The sequence below is a fragment of the Polypterus senegalus genome, chromosome 4 (assembly GCF_016835505.1).
Source record: "Polypterus senegalus isolate Bchr_013 chromosome 4, ASM1683550v1, whole genome shotgun sequence".
Lineage (NCBI taxonomy): Eukaryota > Metazoa > Chordata > Cladistia > Polypteriformes > Polypteridae > Polypterus > Polypterus senegalus.
Genome location: NC_053157.1, coordinates 4,642,119 through 4,666,007, shown reverse-complemented (window position 1 = coordinate 4,666,007; position 23,889 = coordinate 4,642,119). Strand labels below are relative to the sequence as shown.

The window sequence follows — 23,889 nt, the reverse complement described above, 5'->3', positions numbered from 1 at the left end:
GCATGCGGTCGTGCGTCGTAACCGAAAAGTCGGTTTTTAAGGACTGCTTACTTCATTGTGTTTTAATCTCAGTTGTAAAGGAGTGTTTTTAAGGATACCGCTCGCAAACCGTTTTACACGCTGCATATGGCGACTCACCTCCGCGAGAAACATGCCTCTGTGAACAGTCAACGTGGCTCGGAGGTGCCAGGAGTTGGTGAGCGTGGCTCCTTCCTGCGTGCGCCATAGGTGTCTTGCTTGTCGGCGGCTCAGCTTTCCATGGTTGTCTTGCCTTAGTGAATTATATATATAGATAAAGGTTACTTGTTTCTACTCACACACACTGGCCTAGCGTTGAGTGTCAATTTTTTGTGTAACGACCGTGGATTTGTAAAATACTTTGGGATGGTGGTTGCTATGGAAACATGCCATACACAATAAGGGCTGCTTGTTTCTACAGCACTTAGTCTCCTCAGTGCTACCACACTGACCTCCCTTTGTATAGTGAGGGTGAACTTGCAAAGTCCCTGGGGTGTGGTTGCTACAAAAAAGGTGTTCTATAAAACAAAGGTTTCTTGTTTCTGCTGCCCCCTAGTGGTTGGTGTACACCCACACTACGTTTAGTGTCAACCCTAAAACGTTGTACGAAGGGTGAATTTGTACAGTGCCTTACAATGGTGATCGATATACAAAGGCGCTATATACAGTAATATAAGAGTTTCTTGGTCCCCTAGTGGCCGCTGTGCTCCCTAGTGCCCACCATAAACCCACAATAAACCTCTGTATAACGAATGTGAGCTTGTAAAGTACCTCACACTGATGGTTGCTGTACAAAGACACCATATGAAATTAGAGTCAGCTGTTTGTACAGCCCCCTAGGGGTCTCTGTTCTCCCACACTGGCCTAGTGTACTATATAAAATAAAGGTTTGTTGTTTCTACTGCCCCCTAGTGGCCTGTGTACTCCCACAATACTCTGGTGTCAACCCTAACCCTTTGTGTAGTGAAGGTGGACTTGTAAAGTCCCTTTGGGGGAATGGTGGTTGCTACAAAAAGGCGCTATATAAAACAAAAGTTCCCAAAGTGGCATACAGAGGTCACTCTTTCTTGTCTGGGGGGGGGTCTTCTGCAGTACTCAGATCCTTTCTTTTGGTGCCCTTACCCCTGGTGACCCCCTCTACCCCTCTAGCTAGCTGGGTATTTTCTGGCACTTAATATAGGATCAGTTGAGTTTAGCGCATTCTAAGTCTCACTCCATGTTTTTTCATGTGTGTGTTCCTTTTGCGATTGTTGTGACCAAAAATGTGGCGATGAACAAAGTGGAGGCTGATGTTCAGAACAGGAAGGAGGCACCGAATCTTCAACAGCTGCGAAGTCGCTTGCCGTGCCTCACCCAGCTCATAACCGACAAGCAGACGTGCAGCACCCTTCCCTGCAGCTGGCGGGACAGAAACTGGCTCTCTCACGCTCCCTGGCAGCCTGCCCGCCAGCCAATTCTACCAGGCCCACTCAATCTGCAGGAATTGCACACACACACCCCACACCCACACATTTCAGTGCATTCTGATCCCGGCATGGATTGACAGCCAACAGAAAATCTTAACAGGAAAGGCATCACTGCACACTTCTGCATAAATGCTGTGACAGAGTGCCAGGCTGACAAGGCAGTGCCAAGGTAATAATGGACAGGAAGCATATCAATCAATCAATCAATCAACATTTATTTATATAGCACATATTCATACAAAAAAATGTAGCTCAAAGTGCTTAAATGCATATGGGCAAAGCACAAATGCTTAGGGGCTATTCAGCTCACGGGGAGCCCACCATGTGCCTAGGAAGTCAGCTGGGCTTTTGGAGTGCCCAAGGAGTAATTATTCTGTGGGCAGCGGGGCAGCAGTATCATCCCAGCACAAACACACACACTAGGGACATTACCTTGCAAAGACAATTTAAGTGACTATATGGGCCCCCTAAGCTGGTTGGGGGCCCACCAACACACATAGAGCATATTATAGAAGTGGGGAGGGGCACTAGACTAACTGGGAGATTATGGGAGGGAGCAGGAGTAAATTCCCACCAGGGCCATTACCTTGTAAAAAAAAAAAAATGAATCAACTGCTTTGGGCACCCCTAATACCTGGAAGATTTAGGTAAGGGGGTGCTTAGAAGGTATGGAGAATTCATACAGCAGCGTCATTACCTGGCAAAGGCATTAAGTTACTGCCTGCGGACCTTTTTGTCAGTTGCCCCATATAGACAATATTAGAGAAGCAATCAACCTTTGGGCAGGGTCACTAGACTAAATGGAGGGTTATGGGAAGATGGGGCAGGGGTATCCCCAAGCATAACACATACACACATTATCTTACAAAAAAATATAATTGACTGCTTGGGGTCCCCTGGCCTATAGGGACCTTATCAAGTAAGTGGAAAATTGGTCCTTAGAAAGGAAGGGGCATTGCCACCCACCAGGGCCACTACCTGGCAATGGCAATTTAATGGACTGCTTGGAGCCCCTTGCTCAGTTAGCTAGTTACCCATGCCCAGTGCCAGTGCTAGGTTATTTTGCATCTTAGGCCAAGCTTATTAATGTGCCAACTGACTGACTGTTCGGTTGCTAACCCTAATTCTTCTTGATGGTGGTGCTAGCGCTGCCTATGCCACACATACCAGGGCTGTTAGGTATAAATACAATATAATTGAATGCTTGGGCCCCCCTGATCACTAGGGGACCCCATCAAATCATTGTAAGGTTATGTAGAAGACAAGGAGTATTCCCACACAGGTGGCATAAAGCGAGCTCTTTAAAAGTGTGGGGGAAACCCGTATTGTGATTATTGAAATCCGGATTTCTGAACCACGGCTCCGTTTTTGATCACTCACTTCGGATTCTCTATTGGGACTGTGTTTGCTATTGGATTGCCTTCCATTTTACACTCTTTTGAGAATTTTGGAGTTTCAGAGTCTTTTGGAAAATATAAAGATTCTTTATCTGTCCTTTACTGTCAAAAAACAGGGTCCGTTAAAGCCCACTGAGGCATTCCTTGTGTGAGTTTGGGGCTATATGAGAAACTGCTGTTGTTGTACAGCCAGGGGTTTACGGTCACCCTCTCCCTTTCAGGGCATTTATTAATGTCATTTTTTTTTTGTGACTTATAGCTTTGTGGCCAGTTTCCCATTTTGAGGGACAGCAGTTCTCTTCTGTCGGTTGACTAAATGAGGTGGGCCTTTGCTGGGTGCACAAGTGAGGATTCTGGCTTGCACTCCAGCCATTGTGGAAGCCCCCGTGAAGATTATATAGGAGAACCCTAGGCATCATAACACATTACTTCAATATTACTGACCCTGTGTTAGGATATATCGGGTTGGATAATGGATGGGTGGATGATTGTACTATCAGCTGTGAATTTCACGAGTTTACTCCCTACAAAGAAATCAATGTCATTAATATAACTTTCCTAATGTAAGTGGTCCATGGGCAGACCCCCTTACGTTTTAAAAAGGTTAGCTATGCGGGCGTGAATGAGGCTCTTCATTTTTGGGCATGAATTAAGATCTCTCTGGTGTTAGCTTATGAGTCAAGCTTGAGGAACACTGACCAACACTATACCACTTCGGAAATACACTGGACAGCATGCGGGGTGGTTAGAGTGAAGTGGACACTTAAATCCTCAATCAACTTCCCAGCATGCACCTTCACCTACAATGGGTATAGAAAAGAATCCCCCCTTTGAAATATTCCCTTTTTTTTTTTTTTACAGCCTTAAATGAAAACACACAAAAAATATTTCTTCCCAGCTTTACTTACTCAGTGCCACCTCGATCATCCAAGTGAAAAGATATCCCAGCTACTGTTCAGAAGAATTATAAAAAATCAAAAACATGACCTACTGAGATTAATAAAGGACCCCCAATGTCAATGTCATTTTGTTGACCCCCCTTTTACTTTAATGACAGCCTTGAGTCTGTTGATTCTTCTCTATTAGCTTTGCACACCTCGACTGAGCCCACTCAATATTTGCCCCCCACTCTTCTTTCCAGTTGAACTGTTCAAGTTCGGTCACATTGGCTGGTGAGTGTTGGTGGTCTGCTATCTTCAGATCTTTCCACAGATTTTCAGTGTGATTTAGGCCTGGGCTCTGACTGGCCACACCAGGACATTCACTTTTTTCTCCTTCAGCCACCGTGTGCTCAATGTTACTGTGTCCTTCAGGTCGTTGTCGTGTTGAAAGGTGAACATTCTGCCCATTTTCAACTTCCTGGCAGAGGGTAGCAGGTTTTCCTCAAGAATTTGATGGTATTTTGCCCCCTCCATTTTTCCTTCTACCCTAACGAGAGCCCCAGGCCCCCCATGACAGGGTGCTGCCCCTTCCATGCTTTACTGTAGGTATGGTGTGTTGTGGATGGTGAGCTGCCTTGGTGGACCGTTTGGTATTGAGGCCAAATACTGTAGTTTGATTTTGGTCTCATCTGACCAGAAGACCTTTTTCCACTTGGCATCAGAATCTTCAAGGTGCATTCTGGCAAAGCTCAAACAGGTCTTAATGTGGCCTTTCTTGAGAAGTGTGACCCTCCCAAACAAGCCACAATTGTGGAGCGCTTGTGAAATTATTGTCATCTTCACACCACTAATGACCATCAAATCCCGTAACTCCTTCAAAGTGGCCATTGGTCTCTTGGTAGCCTCTCTTACCAGTTTCCTCCTTGCTCTTCCATCCTGTTTGGAGGATCCAGGGAGGGTCCTAGTCGTACCAAACACTTCTTTATGATGGACTTTACTGAGCTCCTTGGGATTGATGAAGCCTTTGAGATGTTTTTGGTCTCCATCTACTGGCTCATGTCTGTCCACAACTCTATCCCTGAGATCTTTTGAAAGTGACTTGCCACCCCTGGTCAGTTGTTGGCTGTCAGTTCCACTTCCAAGCAAGGGAATGAATGGACCAGGAACAGCTTCACTAATCACACTGATCACAGGTGGGAGGAAACCAGTAACCGCAATGGAAATGGTGGGCACTGACACCTGATTGAGTTTGGGGGGGTCCTTTATTAATCTCAGTAGGTCTTGTTTTTGAGTTTTTAAAATTCTTCTGAACTTTAGCTGTGATATCTTTCACTTGGATATTAGAGATTGCATTGAGGAAGTAAAGCTGGAAAAAATATTAGTTTGTGTGTTTTCATTTAAGGCTGTAAAGCAAAACAAATGGGAATATTTTGAAGGGTGGGGATTCAACTCAAACTGGGAAAACTCAAATATAAAACACAAAGGAGTGACTTGTGGATGGACTTTGACTCAAACACTCAAACCCAAACAGTCTGAAGACGAAGTGTTTCAAGTCTGACCTCATCAAGTGCTTTTAAAGATATACGCTTATCTTGAAACTGGTGCCTGCACGTGGAAGAAAATTAGACTTAGGGGTCACATAGCCATTTCAGAATTGGAGGGTTGTGGCGGGGCATGAAGCCTAACTGTCCTGGTTTATTTTGATCTCATTTCTAAAATAATTAGGAATTTACGACTGTGACTGTAGCTTCTAGCCACGTGGTTTCCTAGTTGTTGGATATTTACCTTGTTGTCGTCGACTCAGTTGGCTAATGGAGTCTCCCTGGCTTGGAGATCAGCGCCGTGTGCAGTCAAACTGGAGGCTCTTAAGTTTGTAAATTGATTTGTTTCCAGGCATAGTCAGTCAGTCAGGCAGTCATTATCCAACCTGCTATATCCTAACACAGGGTCACGGACGTCTGCTGGAGCCAATCCTAGCCAGCACAGGGCACAAGGCAGGAACAAATTCCTGGGCAGGGCATCCAGGCATAATGTGTAAGTAAACAGACGTCTTAAGGTGTAGCAAATTGAAAGAAAATGTGTAGCTCTGTATGAGTTAAATAGTATATCACATCATAAAATCCCCCCTTATTGACCCTTATATCAATTTTGCTATTGCCATTTTATTTTTTAGAGAAAATGGAAATGTAATGAAAGAACCCTGAAAGCGATCCTGTTAATACAACAACTTGGCAAGAGCCGAATGTTAGAACTCTCCCACAGAGGACTCAAATATGTCCAAGGATGGAAAGCAACAACAAAAGAAGAGTGAAGGCAGAATGCTGTAGAGGCTATTAGTTAACCTTTTTTTTGGGGGTCATGAAAAAAAAAAAGTGTACACATCACTGAACTAGAGGGTTCCTAAGCGCAAAAGTCCCAAGCAATGACTTCAAATTCCCAGTAGAGGGGGAAAGCCGTCAAAACCCGGCTGGTAACAAAAACTGCAATGAAGAATCTTGATAAACAGAAAAATTTATGATTACAAAAAAAAAAAAAAATGCTCTGTTACAAAATGGAGCACAAGAGGCAAAAAGTGTTGCCTGAAAAGGGAAATGCAGAAAACAAAAAAAATGGTCAAAAATCCTGGAATTCACAAATAATCAAAAAGAGCAAAATACACAGAGGAACTCACCACTATCACCATATCACATTCACAATGAACCGCAGGGGACTGTGGCTGTTTGTCTTAACCTTTATAAGGCTGAGGTGATGGGCAGGTGGCCCAGCTTCTTCTTGGCTCCACCCACAAAACACAGACAACATTGCGGAAGACAGACGCAGAGAAACAAAAATAATCCACACTGTTAACATAAACAAGGAAGAAAATAGTCATAAAAATAATAAAAATTCATTAAAAAAGTAATTAATTACTAATTAATAAAAAATAATAAAAATTAGCCCTAGCTGTGAGGGGGAAACCCTGCTTGAAACCCTGGCTGTTTTCAGTATAGTACAAGGTGAATTGACAAATCATTCATTTTTGTTCTTTTTAGTGTTATTCATGCTGACCCAACTTGTATGGAATTGAGATTGTATGTTTATAAGTAGTCGGGCTGCAACAGAAAGAACAGCATTGTGGGAACAACAGGGGGAAATGGGGGTGGGGGGATGAGGTGCTCAGTTTACAACAGAGACCACTATTACGTGATTAGATTTACTCGATGGCATGTCATGAGGACGCCTCTCTAACCATCCAACTGGGAGGAAACCCCAAACACAATGAAGGGACGAAACACCATTAATGACCACTCTTTGCCATCAAATCCTGTAACTCCTTCAGTGGCCATTGGCATCTTGGTGGCCTCTCCTACCAGTTTCCTCCTTGCTCTTCCATCCAGTTTGGAGGATCCAGGAGGGACATAGTAGTACACTTCTTTATGATGGACTTTACTGATAAAGCCTTTGAGATTTTTTTGTCTCCATCTCCTGCCTTATGTCTGTCCACAACTCTATCCTGGAGATCTTTTGAAAGTGGCTTGCCACCCATAGTCAGTTGTTTGCTGCCAGTTGCTCTACCAAGAAAGGGAATGAATGGACCAGGAACAGCTTCACTAATCACACTGGCCTGGAAGCATCAAGGAGCAGCTGGTGAGTGAAGTGGGGCATGGAGAAGATGGAACTGGCCAGGTGTGTTACGCGAGTACCCACCACATCAATCTCACCACGACAGACGGAATGAAAATAAAACCCAGACCAACATTTTCACTCACCGGCCACTTTATTAGGTACATCTTGGGTTGGGTGCCCTTTGGCCTTCAGAACTGCCATAATTCTTCATGGCATTGATTCTTCAAGGTGCTGGAAACATTCCTCAGGGATTGTGGCCCATATTGACATGACAGCATCACGCAGTTGGTGCAGATTTGTCGGCTGCACATCTATGATATGAATCTCCCATTCCCCCACATCCCAAAGGTGCTCTACTGGATTGAGATCTGCTGACTGTGGAGACCACTTGAGTCCAGTGAGCTCATCGTCATGTTCAAGACAGCAGTTTGAGATGATCTGAGCTTTATGACATGATGCGTTATCCTGATGGAAGGAGCCATCAGCAGATGGGGACACTGCGGTCATAAAGGGATGGACATGGACAACAACAACACTCAGGTAGGCTGTGGCATTTAAACGATGCTAGGTTGGTACCAAGGGGTCTAAATTGTGCTAAGAAAACCACCAGCACCAGTCTGAACTGTTGATACACAGCAGGATGGATCCCTGCTTTCATATTGTTGATCCAATCATCCAAATGTCGCAGCAGAAATTGAGACTCATCAAACCGGGCAATATTTTTTCCTATCTTCTGTCATCCAATTTTGGTGAGCCCGTGTGAATCGTCGCCTCAGTTGCCAGTTCTTAGCTGCCAGGAGTGTCACCCACTGTGGTCTCGTGCTGCTGTAGCCCACCTGCTTCAAGGTCTGACATTTTGTGTGTTCAGAACTGCTCTTCTGCACACCTCGGTTGTATTGAGTTCTTATTTGGTTTCATGTTGCCTTTCTATCAGCTCTGACCAGTCTGGCCTTTCCCCTCTGACCTCTGGCCCACTGAACTGTCGCTCACTGATATTTCCCTTTTTTGGACCACTCTCTGTAAACCCCCGGAAACGGATGTGCATGAAAATCCCAGCAGTTTGTGAAATACCCAAAGTCACTTCAGTCCCCTTTCTTCTTCCCCATTCTGATGTTCAGTTTGAAGTTCAGCAGGTCGTCTTGTCAATGTCTACAGGCTGAACGTGATTGGCTGATTAGATATTGGCGTACCTAATAAAGTGGCCAGGGAGTGTATATTGCAGGCATTCTTCTTTTGGCTCATGCATGCTGACTCAAGCATCCTTTGCTTTCTCCTGATTATAAATAGTTTAGAAAACCGCTTACCACCTGGGGGAAGAGCAGACAAAAAAAAACAAAACAATTAAATGAGAGACGCCTGCACCTTATTTACTAGGCAGGGACTTGGACTCTTTTGTTACATAAACTTGTCTTGTTTTCACTGACATCTACCAAGTTGGTATGCAACGGTAACTTTGGTGAGATGACTGATGACCGGCAGATGACCGTCATTGATCATGTGGGAACGGTTGCTCGCCCATGCAGATTCATTCTAAATGAGATATGCAGCACATGTCCTGGTCCAGGCTTTGGTCTTGTCACGTCTGGACCACCATAACTCCACATGTGCTATCAAGTCGCTGCAGATGACTCAATATGCACCATCACATCTTGAGTTCTACCAGCCGAGGTGGGCACTTGTCATTCCTCAGATCAGGACACTTGCCTAAACCCTTGGTGGTTGTCTACAGAGTGGTCAAAGGTTCGACACTCACGTATGTGGGGATACTCGTGAGGTTCTACACTCCTCCTCACCCACCCAGGTCTACTATTGAACAGTGTCCGGGGTGATTGGCTCTCACTTGATGTTGGGACAAATGGGAGAAACATAGCAAAATGTCAAAAAAGTGAAGGGGTCAGGTCATTTCCTGAATCCATTATATGTACATATGTGATGTCTGGGTTGCCTGCACACGGATATCAATAATTGTAAACCAAGACAGACAAGGTTTTAATGTGCAAAAAAGAGCAAAGTGTTAACTAAAAGGGGCGGCATGGTGGCGCCCTGGGAGACCTGGGTTCGCTTCCCAGGTCCTCCCTGCGTGGAGTTTGCATGTTCTCCCCATGTCTGTGTGGGTTTCCTCCCACAGTTAAAAGACATGCAGATGTGGTGCATTGGTGGTCCTAAATTGGCACTAGTGTGTGCCCTGTGGTGGGCTGGTACCCTGCCTGGGATGTGTTCCTGCCTTGGGCCCTGTGCTGGCTGGGAACGGCTCCAGCAGACCCCCCGTGACCCCTGTAGTTAGGATATAGTGGGTTGGAAAATGACTGACTGACTGTTAACTAAAACCAAAAGATGGAATAAAGTGTCCATGGAAAAAATACTTTAAAACATGCTGGGACAACTGGCAGCACCTTTGGGTGCCAAGCCAGCTGACAAATGTGCAACTGGCAAAAGTAACACGTGATGACATTTAATAAGAATAATACACACAGAATATAGTCACCCCTCAGCAATGGGGCAGTCAAATCTTCTTTCCTTGAAATCTTTAGGGGTTGATGCCTGGACTTCAAGTGACATATTTCCCCTCAAATTTATAGCCCAGGGATTGTAAGGGGGTGGAGTTAGTGGCCCTGACTGGGCGTTCTTTCTGTGCTGTCGGACACAGAGAGGAGAAAAGCTAGTCAGCGGAGGTAGCAGCGCCCCCCTTGGCTTGGGAGAACTTGGAAGGTGACATTCCGACACGCACGTGTGACACGTTAAAACACGAGAGCCTCCTAAAAGAAGACTTTCAGAAAGAGTTCTTCTAAAAATCATTGCGGGGGAAAAAAAAACAAATCTAAAACTAAGGGTTGGCCAGTCACCATAGGACAGCGCTTCCTAAATTAGGCCCTGCAGCTTTTTGATCCAACCAACTTCCGTTTTTTCATTGGGCACTTAGCATAATTTAGTGAGTCCTTATTAACCAGTTTCTGTGTTTTGGAGTCAAAGTAGAAATTACAAGCCAAGTTTGGTAGATTTTTATTACAATGTAATAAGCAGTTATACAGGGAAGATGTTGTTCTTTTAATTTATTAACAGTATTTTCATCCTAACTTTCATTCTGCTTTTCCAGGTGTTCTGGTTATTTAATTTGATTTAATCCTAGAAAAAGCAGTCATCAGGCCCTAAATGACCACCTCAACAAGCATTGTGTTCTTGACAAGTTGCAGTCGGGATTTAGAGAGAGAAAAAAAAAAAAAAATCACAGTGCAAAAACGGCACTCGTTAAAATAGATAGATAGATACTTTATATTAATCCCAAGGGGAAATTCATCACAGTAAAGGACTTGCAGGTCAATGAAGACAGAGGCCGTGTATCTGTTCTCACCCTCGGAGATCTGAGTGCCACATTTGATACCATTGATCACAATATTCTTAGAAATCGCCTTAGTCAGTGGGTGGGCCTCTCTTGCAGGGTCTTAAATTGGTTTGAGTCCTACCTGGCAGGTAGAAAATTCTTTGTTACTTCGATGACACACAATATTCTACAAAGTATATGGTGGTGCACAAAGTTCTCTTCCCGGGGTCCGCTGCTCATTTCGATTTACATGCTTCCGTTAGGTCAGATTATCTCTGGGCATAACGTGAACTACCAGAGCTATACTGACGACACACAACTGTATTTATCAATAGCGCCTGATGACCCCGACTCTCTTGATTCACTGACCCCCAATGTCTTACTTGTGTTTCTGAATGGATGAGTAGTCATTTTCTCAAACTAAAGAGAGAAAACAGAAATCTTAGTGGTTGGCAAAAATGTATATAATGAGGTTATTAGAAATAAACTTGATCCAATAGGCTTAAAAATCAAGATGGAGGTAAAAAAATTGACCTAAATTTTAAATCACATATAGGGTGGTCCAGATCTAATTATGCAATTTTCATTACGCTATAACTTAAGTTTATTACACAGAAAATCCCCCGAAAAATCCCAGACCATCGAGAAGTGTGCGAACTGACGACATGAAGAATTGTCTTCGCACCGAACTGGAATCGTCCCCACATAAATCAAAGCCATCCAGACGATCTGGATCTGCATAATTAGATCTGGACCACCCTGTATTAATCAGATTACTAGGACAGCATTTTTTCACTTAAAAAATATAGCAAAAGTTAGATCCCTTATAACTTTGCAAGATGCTGAAAAATGAGTTCACACTGTTGTTTTAGTCGACTAGATTTAATGTAACGCACTCCTCTCAGGACCAACAAAAAAGACATCAATCGATTACAACGAGTGCAGAATGGAGCTGCCAGAATCTAAACTAGAAAAAAAAAATCCGAGCACATCACACCAGTCTTAGCCTCACTACACTGGTTACCTGTGACATTTAGAACTGACTTTAAAATACTGGTTATGGTTTACTCCTTCTCTCATCTTTCTTCCTTTCTTTCCTTAAGACACAATTAAAAATAAGAATTTTCTTAGATTACAAGTTTTATAGAATGACCCACAATTTGCGGACATTTATAGAACAGTGGTGTGTAACGAATGCAACAAAATTGTTAACGAGGAGCCCGTTTTTGTTTTGTGAATTAACTATTATGAAACGAAGGCAGAGTAGACAGTCATAGGTTACATAGGATGTTCTCTTTGTTTTTGATATTTTGTTGCATTTTGTATTGAATCTTAATGTTTAATAAAAGGTATATTTGCAATGGTGACGGACAGGCTGACAGACGAGATTAGACAGGAGTCCCCGTGGACTGTGATGTTTGCTGATGACATTGTGATCTGTAGAAAGAGTAGGGAGCAGGTTGAGGAGACCCTGGAGAGGTGGAGATATGAGAGGAGAGGAATGAAGGTCAGTAGGACAACCAAGACATAATACATGTGTGTGAATGAGAGGGAGGTCAGTGGAATGGTGAGGATGCAGGGAGTAGAGTTGGCGAAGGTGGATGAATTTAAATACCTGAGATCAACAGTACAGAGTAACGGGGATTGTGGAAGAGAAGTGAAGAAGAGAGTGCAGGCAGGGTGATGTGGGTGGAGAAGAGTGTCAGGAGTGATTAGTGACAGACGGGTATCAGCAAGAGTGAAAGGGAAGGTCTACAGGACGGTAGTGAGACCACCTATCTTATATGGGCAGGAGACGGCGGCACTAAACAGAAAGCAGGAGACAGAGCTGGATGTGTCAGAGTTAAAGATGTTAAGATTTGCATTGGGTGTGATGAGGATGAACAGGATTAGAAATGAGAACGTTAGAGGGTCAGCTCAGGTGGGACGGTTGGGAGACAAAGTCAGAGAGGCGAGATTGGATTGGTTTGGACATGTGCAGAGGAGAGATGCTGGGTATACTGGGAGAAGGGTGCTAAGGATAGAGTGGCCAGGCAAGAGAAAAACAGGAAGGCCTAAGACAGGGGGTGTCCAGCTCTGGTCCTGGAGGGCCACACTGGCTGCAGGTTTATACTCTAACCATCTTCTTAATTAGTGACCCGTTTTTGTTGCTAATTCACTTCCTTTGCCTTAGTTTTAATTAACTTTACTCAGACCCCTTTGTTGTTTCTTTTTCCTTAATTAGCAGCCAAACAATAATGAGAAAAAAACCAAAAAACAAGCAGACAGATGACCAGCTCACCTGTTCCCATCACACAATATCTGAAAATAAAGAAAGGTGAAGGTCTTGGTAAGGTTGATCTCTCAGGTCACCAAAACATTGTGTTGCTGTTCCTAAGAAAAAACAGAAAATCAGTCTGCTGTGGTAGCTACAATCCATGCAATTAAGTAACAGATTTAATTAACAACATAAATCTGCTTCTAAATCAGGAACTAGTTGAAGTGAAATTGGTTGCGGTTTGAAGCGCCCATTTAGCTGGTCATCTGTTGGCTCGCTTCACTTCTCATTTCTGTTTGGCCATCATTGACTGAAGAAAAGAATCGGTCCAGACGACTGAATTCTTGAAAACAGGGCTATTAAAATGATGGGAAAAGAAGTTGATTAGCACCAAAAACGGGTCACTGATTAAGTAAATGGTTAGAATGAAAACCTGTAGTCACTATGGCCCTGCAGGACTGGTGTTGGATACCCCTGGCCTAAGAGAAGGTTTATGGATGTGGTGGGAAAGGACATGCAGGTGATGGGTGTGACAGAGCAAGATGACGAGGACAGAAAGAGAAGGAAGAAGATGATTTGCTGTGGCGACCCCTAATGACAGCAGCTGAAAGAACAAGAAGATATTCAGAACTCAAATTCTTTTTTTCCCCCTGTTCTGCTCAGACTCTCCCCTTATACCTCTTTTGGTGCAGCATTCTGCGTTCCTGCGGACCTACGGAGTGCCATTGTGAAACAGCTGACTAATTAAGCAAACAGCCCACCGTCCACACCCCGCAGCTGCCCAACCTTGTGCACATTCACAGAAATCGAGCTCAAAAACAAAACTTCCTCTATTATTTATTTAAAGAAAATGCTCAATGCAACAGAGCCTAACAGGCATTATCAAACTCTTCTTCTTACCGGATCTTTCTTTCACTCCTTCAAGACAACTACGGAGCCCATTCTATCCTGGTCCTGCTCTCGCCTTACTCTCTTTATTTACGTTTTGATTCCAGTGCTTCTATGTACTTAGCGCTCACTTCACTTTTTAAGATACGTGCCAGCAATGTCAGCTGATGCCATGGGCTTGCCCTACTGATAAATGGCAATTACCTCACTAAGGCAAGTGCACGGGTCTTCCCACACTAATTAAACCGTGGCTAAGTAAAAACTAATAAATATGTGAAATCCAAAATAAAAAAAATAGAATCACACATTATATACATACATACACAGTCTATAGATAGATACAGTGGTGTGAAAAACTATTTGCCCCCTTCCTGATTTCTTATTCTTTTGCATGTTTGTCACACAAAATGTTTCTGATCAACAAACACATTTAACCATTAGTCAAATATAACACAAGTAAACACAAAATGCAGTTTTTAAATGATGGTTTTTATTATTTAGGGAGAAAAAAATCCAAACCTACATGGCCCTGTGTGAAAAAGTAATTGCTCCCTGAACCTAATAACTGGTTGGGCCACCCTTAGCAGCAATAACTGCAATCAAGCGTTTGCGATAACTTGCAATGAGTCTTTTACAGCGCTCTGGAGGAATTTTGGCCCACTCATCTTTGCAGAATTGTTGTAATTCAGCTTTATTTGAGGGTTTTCTAGCATGAACCGCCTTTTTAAGGTTATGCCATAGCATCTCAATTGGATTCAGGTCAGGACTTTGACTAGGCCACTCCAAAGTCTTCATTTTGTTTTTCTTCAGCCATTCAGAGGTGGATTTGCTGGTGTGTTTTGGGTCATTGTCCTGTTGCAGCACCCAAGATCGCTTCAGCTTGAGTTGACAAACAGATGGCCGGAAATTCTCCTTCAGGATTTTTTGGTAGACAGTAGAATTCATAGTTCCATCTATCACAGCAAGCCTTCCAGGTCCTGAAACAGCAAAACAACCCCAGACCATCACACTACCACCACCATATTTTACTGTTGGTATGATGTTCTTTTTCTGAAATGCTGTGTTCCTTTTATGCCAGATGTAACAGGACATTTGCCTTCCAAAAAGTTAAACTTTTGTCTCATCAGTCCACAAGGTATTTTCCCAAAAGTCTTGGCAATCATTGAGATGTTTCTTAGCAAAATTGAGAGAGCCTAATGTTCTTTTGCTTAACAGTGGTTTGCGTCTTGGAAATCTGCCATGCAGGCTGTTTTTGCCCAGTCTCTTTCTTATGGTTGAGTCGTGAACACTGACCTTAATTGAGGCAAGTGAGGCCTGCAGTTCTTTAGACGTTGTCCTGGGGTCATTTGTGACCTCTTGGATGAGTCGTCTCTGCGCTCTTGGGGTAATTTTGGTCGGCCGGCCACTCCTGGGAAGGTTCACCACTGTTCCATGTTTTTGCCATTTGTGGATAATGGCTCTCACTAAGGTTCGCTGGAGTCCCAAAGCTTTAGAAATGGCTTTATAACCTTTACCAGACTGATAGATCTCAATTACTTCTGTTCTCATTTGTTCCTGAATTTCTTTGGATCTTGGCATGATGTCTAGCTTTTGAGGTGCTTTTGGTCTACTTCTCTGTGTCAGGCAGCTCCTATTTAAGTGAATTCTTGATTGAAACAGGTGAGGCAGTAATCAGGAAATTGAACTCAGGTGTGATACACCACAGTTAGGTGATTTTTGAACAAGGGGGCAATTACTTTTTCACACAGGGCCATGTAGGTTTGGGTTTTTTTTCTCCCTAAATAATAAAAGCCATCATTTAAAAACTGCATTTTGTGTTTACTTGTGTTATATTTGACTAATGGTTAAATGTGTTTGATGATCAGAAACATTTTGTGTGACAAACATGCAAAAGAATAAGAAATCAGGAAGGGGGCAAATAGTTTTTCACACCACTGTAGGACAGCCCCCGGGCACAGACAGGCAGACACCAAATGTCCCAAAACACAGATGTTTATTAGTCTATATATGATAAACAGCACCAAAATGCCTAAATCAACCAGTCTCAGTCCCTTCTTTACTTCCTCCTCTCAACTCCTCTCCTGTAAGTTTAGTCCTCCACCTACCTGGTGTGGTGGAAGTGCCACATGAGCACCCAGAAGCACTCCAGGTGTCCCTGGAATTCCTTCCGGTAGCTCTTCAAAAGAGTGGTGGGACTGCTGCCATCCAGGGTTCCATAATCGTCTGGGAGCCCCCTGGCAGTGGCCATGGGGCCCCAACAGGGATGAGCTTCCCAGCTCTGTTCCCGTGACTCCCATGCAAACCAGGACATCTGCCCTCTTGTGGCCCAAGGGAGGTATTGTCCCTCTCGTGGAACTTCCAGGTGTCCCGGCCAGGTAGGGTCCCCAGCCGTCTGCCACTAATATATATATTATTACATATATATATATTTTGTATTAATAATAACAACAACAACAATAATAAATTTTTATATATATAACGGCTGGGGCTTTTAGTCAGTGGGGACGCCTTGAAGATGGAAGGACCAGGTGAGAGACGATATCTCCCCTGGAACATGAGAGGGCAGTCCCCCAGGAAGCGCAACACTACTGGGAGATATGGCTGCCTGTACAATTATGGAGCCTTGGACAGAAGAAGATCCAGGAACACCTGGAGTACTTCCGGATGCCCATGCAGCACTTCTGCCACAACCAGGAATGCTGCCGGAACCTAATGGGAGCACACCTGGAGCACTTCCGGGTGCACTTTAAAAGAGTCTGCCTCACTCCATTCAGGGAGTCGAGAGGTTTAGGACAGAGCTTACAGGAAAGGAGTGGAGGCAGTAAAAGACAAGAAAAAAGAAAGGAGAGCTTGATTTGGAAAAAAAAAAGTAAAACAAAACAGGCAAGCACAATGCAGGAGACCCTAATGTCACTTTCCAGACGGTGTAATAAAATAGAATGGTCAATGGTATCAAATCTAATGCTTAAATCTAACAGCATAATTACTGTGGGAATTCTTTCATCAGAGCATATCAGAATTTCGTTTACAGCATGTGTTTGTGCCGCTTTTGTACTTTACCAGTAGTACGGAAGCCAGCTTGGAATTTCTCAAATAGACTGTGATGTGTGAGGTGAGACCAACGCTGCATGGAGACGACTTTTCAAAGGGTTTTACAGAGAAACGGTAAATTTGAAATGGCTCTATAATTATTGTATGTATGTAGGTATAGCTGTGGACTTTTAGGTAGCGGCCCCACTGACATTGAACTGCGCCACTCTTTAATGAACTATTGACAATGACAAGAACAGGTACTGAAAGGGGAGATAATTGATCTTTTCGCAGGTTTTGTTGGGACTGCGCTAGGGGACAGGTAGGTTTCGTTTTAGAAATAAACGTTATGATTTCCTGTTCGGTTATCAAATTAAAAGTACTAAAACAGTGTGTGCAAAGCGAGACAGGGCTTGCCAATGTAATATTTAGTTTGTGAGGTGACACTGACATTGAGGATCTTACTTTTTCAATTTTCTTATTAAAGAAGTTTATAAAGTCTGCACTGCTAATGTCTGTTGGCATTTTGCACTGGAGTTCAGAATCCTCCTTTGTTAGATTAGCCAATGTTCTAAACAGTTATTAATGTTGGTTATCTATTAACTCAGAATAGTAGTCTGAGCAGGCCATGAATAGAGCTCTTTTATACTTTTTTTTAATGCTCTCTGTCCAAGCAATTCAGAAGACCTGCAGCTTTGTTGCTAACCATTTATGCTCCAGATTTTGAAATTCTGCTCACATTAAGCCAGGGGGAGTTTCTATGCATTTCGATCCCATTGGTTTTGAGGAGAGCTACAGTTTCTAAAGCCTCTTTCAAAGTCGCATTATAATCTGATGTTAGATGATCTAAATCATTTTCCACAATTATGATGGATATCTACAAATTTTGATAGAGAGCTACAATCTAGATGTCACGCTGCCCACAGTTTTAATCTAAAAGCTTAATGGCAAGGGCAAAACCAAATCAAATGCAATTAAGAAGTCAGTCAGTCATTGTCTAACCTGCTATATCCTAACACAGGGTCATGGGGGTCTGCTGGAGCCAATCCCAGCCAGCACAGGGTGCAAGGCAGGAACAAATCCCGGACAGGGCACACACACACACACACTAGGGACAATTTAGGATCACCAATGCACCTAACCTGCATGCCTTTGGACTGTGGGAGGAAACCGACGAAGACACTGGGTGAACATGCAAACTCCACCCAGGAAGCGAACCCGGGTCTCCTTACTGTGAGGCAGCAGCGCTACCACTGCGCTGCCGTGCTGTGGCTGCAGTTTTCATTCTAACCCATTTCTTAATTAGTGGCCTGTTTTTGCTGCTGCTTCTTTTGAATTCATTTTAATTGCATTGCTCTTGAAGACTAAGATGCCTTAATTGTTTCTTTTTTCCTTAATTAGCAGCCAAAGAATAAGGAGATAGAAAATGAGTCAAAACAGGACCAACATTGTTGGCCACACTATATCTGAAAATAAAGAAAGGTGAAGGTCTCAGGAATGCTGATCTGCTCAGATCCCCAAACAAAGCTCTTAGAATTGGGAAAAAAAAAAAAATCATCAATTTCGGAAATGTCTGTTATTGGACAATAAGAGCAGCAACAAGCTATGGAATTAAACAATGGGTTTAATTGACAACAAGATGCATTCAACGTGAAGGTGGGATTACATCAGGGATCAGCTATGAGCCCCTTTCTTATTTGCAATGGTGATGGACATGTTGACGGAGGAGATTAGACAGGAGTCACCGTGGACTGTGATGTTTGCTGATGACATTGTGATCTGTCGTGAGAGTAGGGAGCAGGTTGAGGAGACCCTGGAGAGGTGGAGAGGAATGAAGGTCAGTAGGACCACCAAGACAAAATACATGTGTGTGAATGAGAGGGAGGTCAGCGGAATGGTGAGGATGAGGGGAGTAGAGTTGGCGAAGGTGGAGGAGTTTAAATACCTGAGATCAACAGTACAGAGTAATGGGGAGTGTGGAAGAGAAGTGAAGAAGAGTGTAAAGAGTGATCAGTGGCGTAGGTGGGGGCGGACGGAAGGGGCGGCATTATTGGCCAAAAGGCTCAGTACAATTGGTGTGTAAGCAGCAGGGTTCAGAAAAAAATATCACTCATGAATGAAAAAAGTACAATTCCGATTTTTATCCACAAATAATTTTCAGACTGTCCTTCTGTAATGGCATCTGACAGAGCAATTGAAATGTATGAGGCAATAACAAAAATAAACATTACACCAATAAGAATTTCTAGGAAGATAAACAACTAATTTACAATTGATAATTTCATTTTGTTAGGAATTCGAATGCGTTCTAGCTCATCCCCACCTATCACTTGTACACTACACTGGTTCTGGTTTTCGCAGCGTAATTATATTAAACTAATAATTAGAACATGGCTTATCAGTGCATCTATACCATACGCTTGTCTAGTTGATGCTTATAATTATATGTGAAAAATGATTGCTGTTTCTCTATATATGAATAAATCTATGCAAAATCTATCCTGATTTTTCTGTATACGTCATTTTAATTTTCTATTTAAATAGGTTAGCATATTCAGATATGTTAAGAGGGTGGCAAATTGAAGCACCGCCCTGCCCCGAGCGGCATGAACTTGAGCTACGCCACTGGGAGTGATTTGAGACAGATGGGTATCAGCAAGAGTGAAAGGGAAGGTCTACAGGACAGTAGTGAGACTAGTTATGTTATATGGGCTGGAGACGGTGGCAATGCCCAGAAAGCAGGAGACAGAGCTGGAGATGGCAGAGTTAAACAATAAGAACATTTCTAGAGCACATTTTCATACAAAAGGCGGCACGGTGGTGCAGTGGGTAGAGCTGCTGCCCCGCAGTTAGGAGACCCGGGTTCATTTCCGGGGTCCTCCCTGCATGGAGTTAGCATGTTCTCCCCGTATCTGAGTGGGTTTCCTCCCACAGTCCAAAGACATGCAGGTTAGGTGCACTTGCGATCCTAAATTGTCCCCAGTGTATGCCCTGCCCGGGGTTTGTTTCCTGCCTTGTGCCTTGTGTTGCCTGGGATTGGCTCCAGTAGACCCCCCGTGACCCTGTAGTTAGGATATAGCGGGTTGGATAATGGATGTTATTCTCATACAACTGATGTAACACAAAGTGCTTTACATAATGAAGAAAGAGGAAAAAAAGACAAAATAAATAAGAAAATTGAATTAGGGAACACTAATTAACACAGGACTAAAAGTAAGGTCCGATGGACATGGAGGACAGAAGAAAAAAAAAAAATCTGCAGGGGTTCCTAGCCCCCCCAAGAACACCCACCCAGCCCCCTCTAGGTATTCTACCTAACATAAATGACCTCAAAATCATTCCTCAATGTATTCAGGGTTCACATAGAAGAACTTGATGATGACGACGGTCATGGAGACTTCTGGCCTTTAATCCATTAATGTAGGGATATCACAGTGCTTTGATCAGGTGGTGGTGGCGCAGATCAAGACCACAAAAAAAAAAACTTTGTTTTTTTAAAATAAGATTTGACGAGGATTAGAAATGAGGACATTAGAGAGTCAGCTCAGGTAGGCCAGTTGGGAGACAAAGTCAGAGAGGCGAGATGGCGCTGGTGTAGGCATGTGCAGAGGAGAGATGCTGGGTATATTGGGAGAAGGGTGCTAAGGATAGAGCTGCCAGGCAAGAGGAAAAGAGAGAGAAGGTTTATGGATGCGGTGAGAGAGGATATGCAAGTGACGGGTGTAACAGAACAAGATGACGAGGACAGGAAGAGATGGAAAAGGATGATCCGCTGTGGCAACCCATTAGGGGAGCAGCCGAAAAAAGAAGAAGAATCAGAGCCTTATGGTAGGAGTGAAATTGGTTCGAGTTTCTGGCCTGGACTTAGGTGATCTTCTGTTGGCTCACTCACTTCACATTTCCTTTCAGTTTGGGTGCCATTCAAGGAAAGAAATGAAGCCATTCTAAGGAACAAATCTAAAAAAAAAAAAAAAAGTCAATTAAAATAAATTCAAATGAAGTGAATTAGCAGCAAAAACAGGTCACGGATTAAGAAAAGGGTTAGACTGAAAACCTGCAGCCCTCCAGGACCGGAGGTGTGGACCCCCTATGCCTTATTTCAAACTGTGACATGCTATTTCTGTCGAGTCAGCTGCAGAGATTCTGGAGCGCACTTCCAGTTCCCTTCATGACTTTCCCTTCAAGTTTTTTTTTTTTTTTGTAAGGGGCAGTGCACCGAGTTGAGACTTTCAACATTTAGCCGTAAATGAAAGCTCTCGTTTCGGTCAGCGTTTCCTGTTGCCAATGAAAACAGGTAATTTTCCCCCTCCCCCCTTTCCTGTAGACGGAGACATGACAGGGAAACTTGGCAGTGAAAGGAGGCTGGCAGGGCCCGCTTCTCTGTGGGTTGATCCAGAAAGAAAAAAAAATAAATTAAAGAATGAAAAGCGAGTGAAGTGTCCAAGCGACTCCGTCAAAGTGCGGGGTAGACACGAGAGAGAGGAGCCGCTCGCTCACTCGCCCGCCCGCTCACATGTGACTTCCTATTTGTGTCGCACAGCTGGCTCGGGACGCGTCGGGCTGCAGGCTCCAGTCCTCTCCCCCCCTCCTCTCATGTCGCCTGTCGTCTGCACTTTCTCTTTTTCTCCCCACACCCTCTCTCTCTCTCTTTTTGGTGACTGTGCCCCGCTGTTTTCTTGTATTTTGCAGCCTGCAGAGAACTCGCGGCGCCCGCCCGAGAGAGGAAACCCAACGCGGTCGTGTACGCGTCTGTGGTGAGCGAGCAGCAGAGGAGCGCAACGGCGTACTCCAGCACTGAAGTTGTGGAGGTAAGTTTGATGTTGAACTGTTCGTGTTGTCATCCGCCTCGTCTACCGGTAAAGTGAAAGTGAGGCGAGCTCGGGCCAGGTGTGGGTGCAGGGTGCTCAACGCCGCATTAACGCATACCTGAGGTTATTCATCAGCGCCTTTCAGCGTTTCGGCAGTCATGATTAAACTTGCCTTACAAAGACAGGAGTTTCGCTTCTACCGATTTTGGAAAAAAAAAAAATCAGCTCCCTCCGCAATCCACGAGATCTCGGAAAGTGAGGAGAGGGCGCGTAATCCAGGTGCCGGACGCCTACCTGTCAGACTAAGCTTCGGGAATTAATTGCGTCCACTTCCCTGCAGTAAAGTCGTCTGCCACTTGAGGACGCTGCCGCCACTTGGCGACAGAACGACGCTAAGAACACCTTTAACAAAAACAAAAAAAAAAAAAAGTTTTGTTCTTGCCTTCAAATGTTTCCAAAGGCGGTACGTACTATCTGGGTGTCACGCCGCCCGCGCTCTGGGAAGCGCCGCGAGAAACACGTGGTTCGTGGAGAGAAAGGTGGGAATTTAAAGGCGTAAAAGCGCGGGGAGCGAACGCGGCACTGATTGATGGGCGCGCGCGCGCTCGTTAACCTTTTACATGCTGGGAGGAGTTGCTTTAAGGGCCGCGTATTCGGACACGCGTGTGCTCGTCACGTCTGAATCATCGGAACTTCGTTTCTTTACCGTACGTACGCTTTTAAGATATGCTTTAAACATTGCTGCTTTATATCAGCTTTTACTCTTTGTATATGTATATATCATTTATAAATTAACTTTAAACGCGGCTTTTTTATATACACCTTTTTCTTAATATAAAGTTTTCCGAGTTATTTTATTAGTCGTTTCTTTATATACACTTTATATGTGCACCGTACGCACACGCATATATATATGTATGTATATAATATATAATCGTACCATACTATTTTCAAAACTCACTTAATATATAAAGAAATACCGTTTCTTTAAATACTCTTTTAAGATTAACTTTAAACATAACTTCTTTATATTACTATATGTATGATTTTCTGTTATGTATTTATTTTCATGTTTTCCCTATATATAGACACACTTTTTAAAGTTCTGTAAACACTGCTTTTTTTTATAAACATGTGTATTATTTATATATATGTGTATACAGCATATGTATATTTGTGTATATATGTATGCATGTAGTGAGAAGTTAAGCAAGATGACACCTTTTATTGACTAACTAGCAAGATTAATGGCTAACGGTACAACACCATAGTATTATATATATATTCGTTATATATTTAATATATTCTATTTATATTTTTATATATTTATCCTTTATATGTATATATAGGAAAGGCGCTATATAAATAAAATTAATGATATATTTTATAGTTAAAATATTTATATTCTTACATATAGTATATACTTTTTAGGTTTCTTTAAACACTGCTCCTGTATAAACATTTTTTAATTTAAATATTTATATTTTATATATTCTGTTTATATTTTTATATATCTATATATTTATCCTTAATATGTATATATCGGGAAGGCGCTATATTAATAAGTGTATTATATATTTTATATTCTTATATATAGTAGATAATTTTTAAGTTCCTGTAACACTGCTTTTGTATAAACATTTTTATTATTTATATTTATATTTTATATGGTCTGTTTATATTTTTAATATGTTTATATATTTATCCTTATTATGTATTAATCGTGAAGGGCTATATAAATAAATGTGTTTATATATTTATATTCTTATCTATAGTATATACTTTTTAAAGTTCCTGTAAGCACTGCTTCTGTCTAAACATTTTTATTCTTTATATGTATATTCGTTATATGTTTTATATATACCTATATATTTATTCTTTATGGGAAAAGCGCTATATAAATAAAATGTTCTTTATGAAGTATATATGTACTTTTAAAAGTTACTGTAAACACTGCTTTTTATGTTCAGTTTTATTCTTTATATATCTATACAAACATAGACACAGTATATGCTTTGTAAAATTACATTAAGCACCATTTCTTTACATACACCTTAATGAGAGTGAGAGTATATAATACCCTTTAAAGTCCCTTTAACTGCTGTTCTGTTTCTTTATGTATACTTTTAACTAATATATAAAGCTTGCTGTGTGTGTGTGTGTTCTTTGTAAAATTCCACACCCTTTGGTCCAATCTCAACAATATTTGGCACACTGTC

General features: G+C 42.6%; 1 protein-coding gene across 7 annotated transcripts in view; it reads left to right on the top strand.

Moving 5' to 3' along the window:
- Window positions 1–23,889, top strand: part of inpp4b (inositol polyphosphate-4-phosphatase type II B) — a 506,601-nt gene that overhangs the window by 81,171 nt on the left and 401,541 nt on the right. For all 7 annotated transcript variants that reach the window (XR_005633279.1, XR_005633278.1, XR_005633277.1 and 4 more), the window contains exon 4: window positions 21,552–21,670. Coding sequence is in view for 4 of the 7 variants with exons in the window: in XM_039750186.1 (XP_039606120.1) it covers window positions 21,552–21,670 (119 nt within the window). In the remaining 3 variants the exon portion in view is untranslated. The remainder of the gene's footprint in view (window positions 1–21,551; window positions 21,671–23,889) is intronic.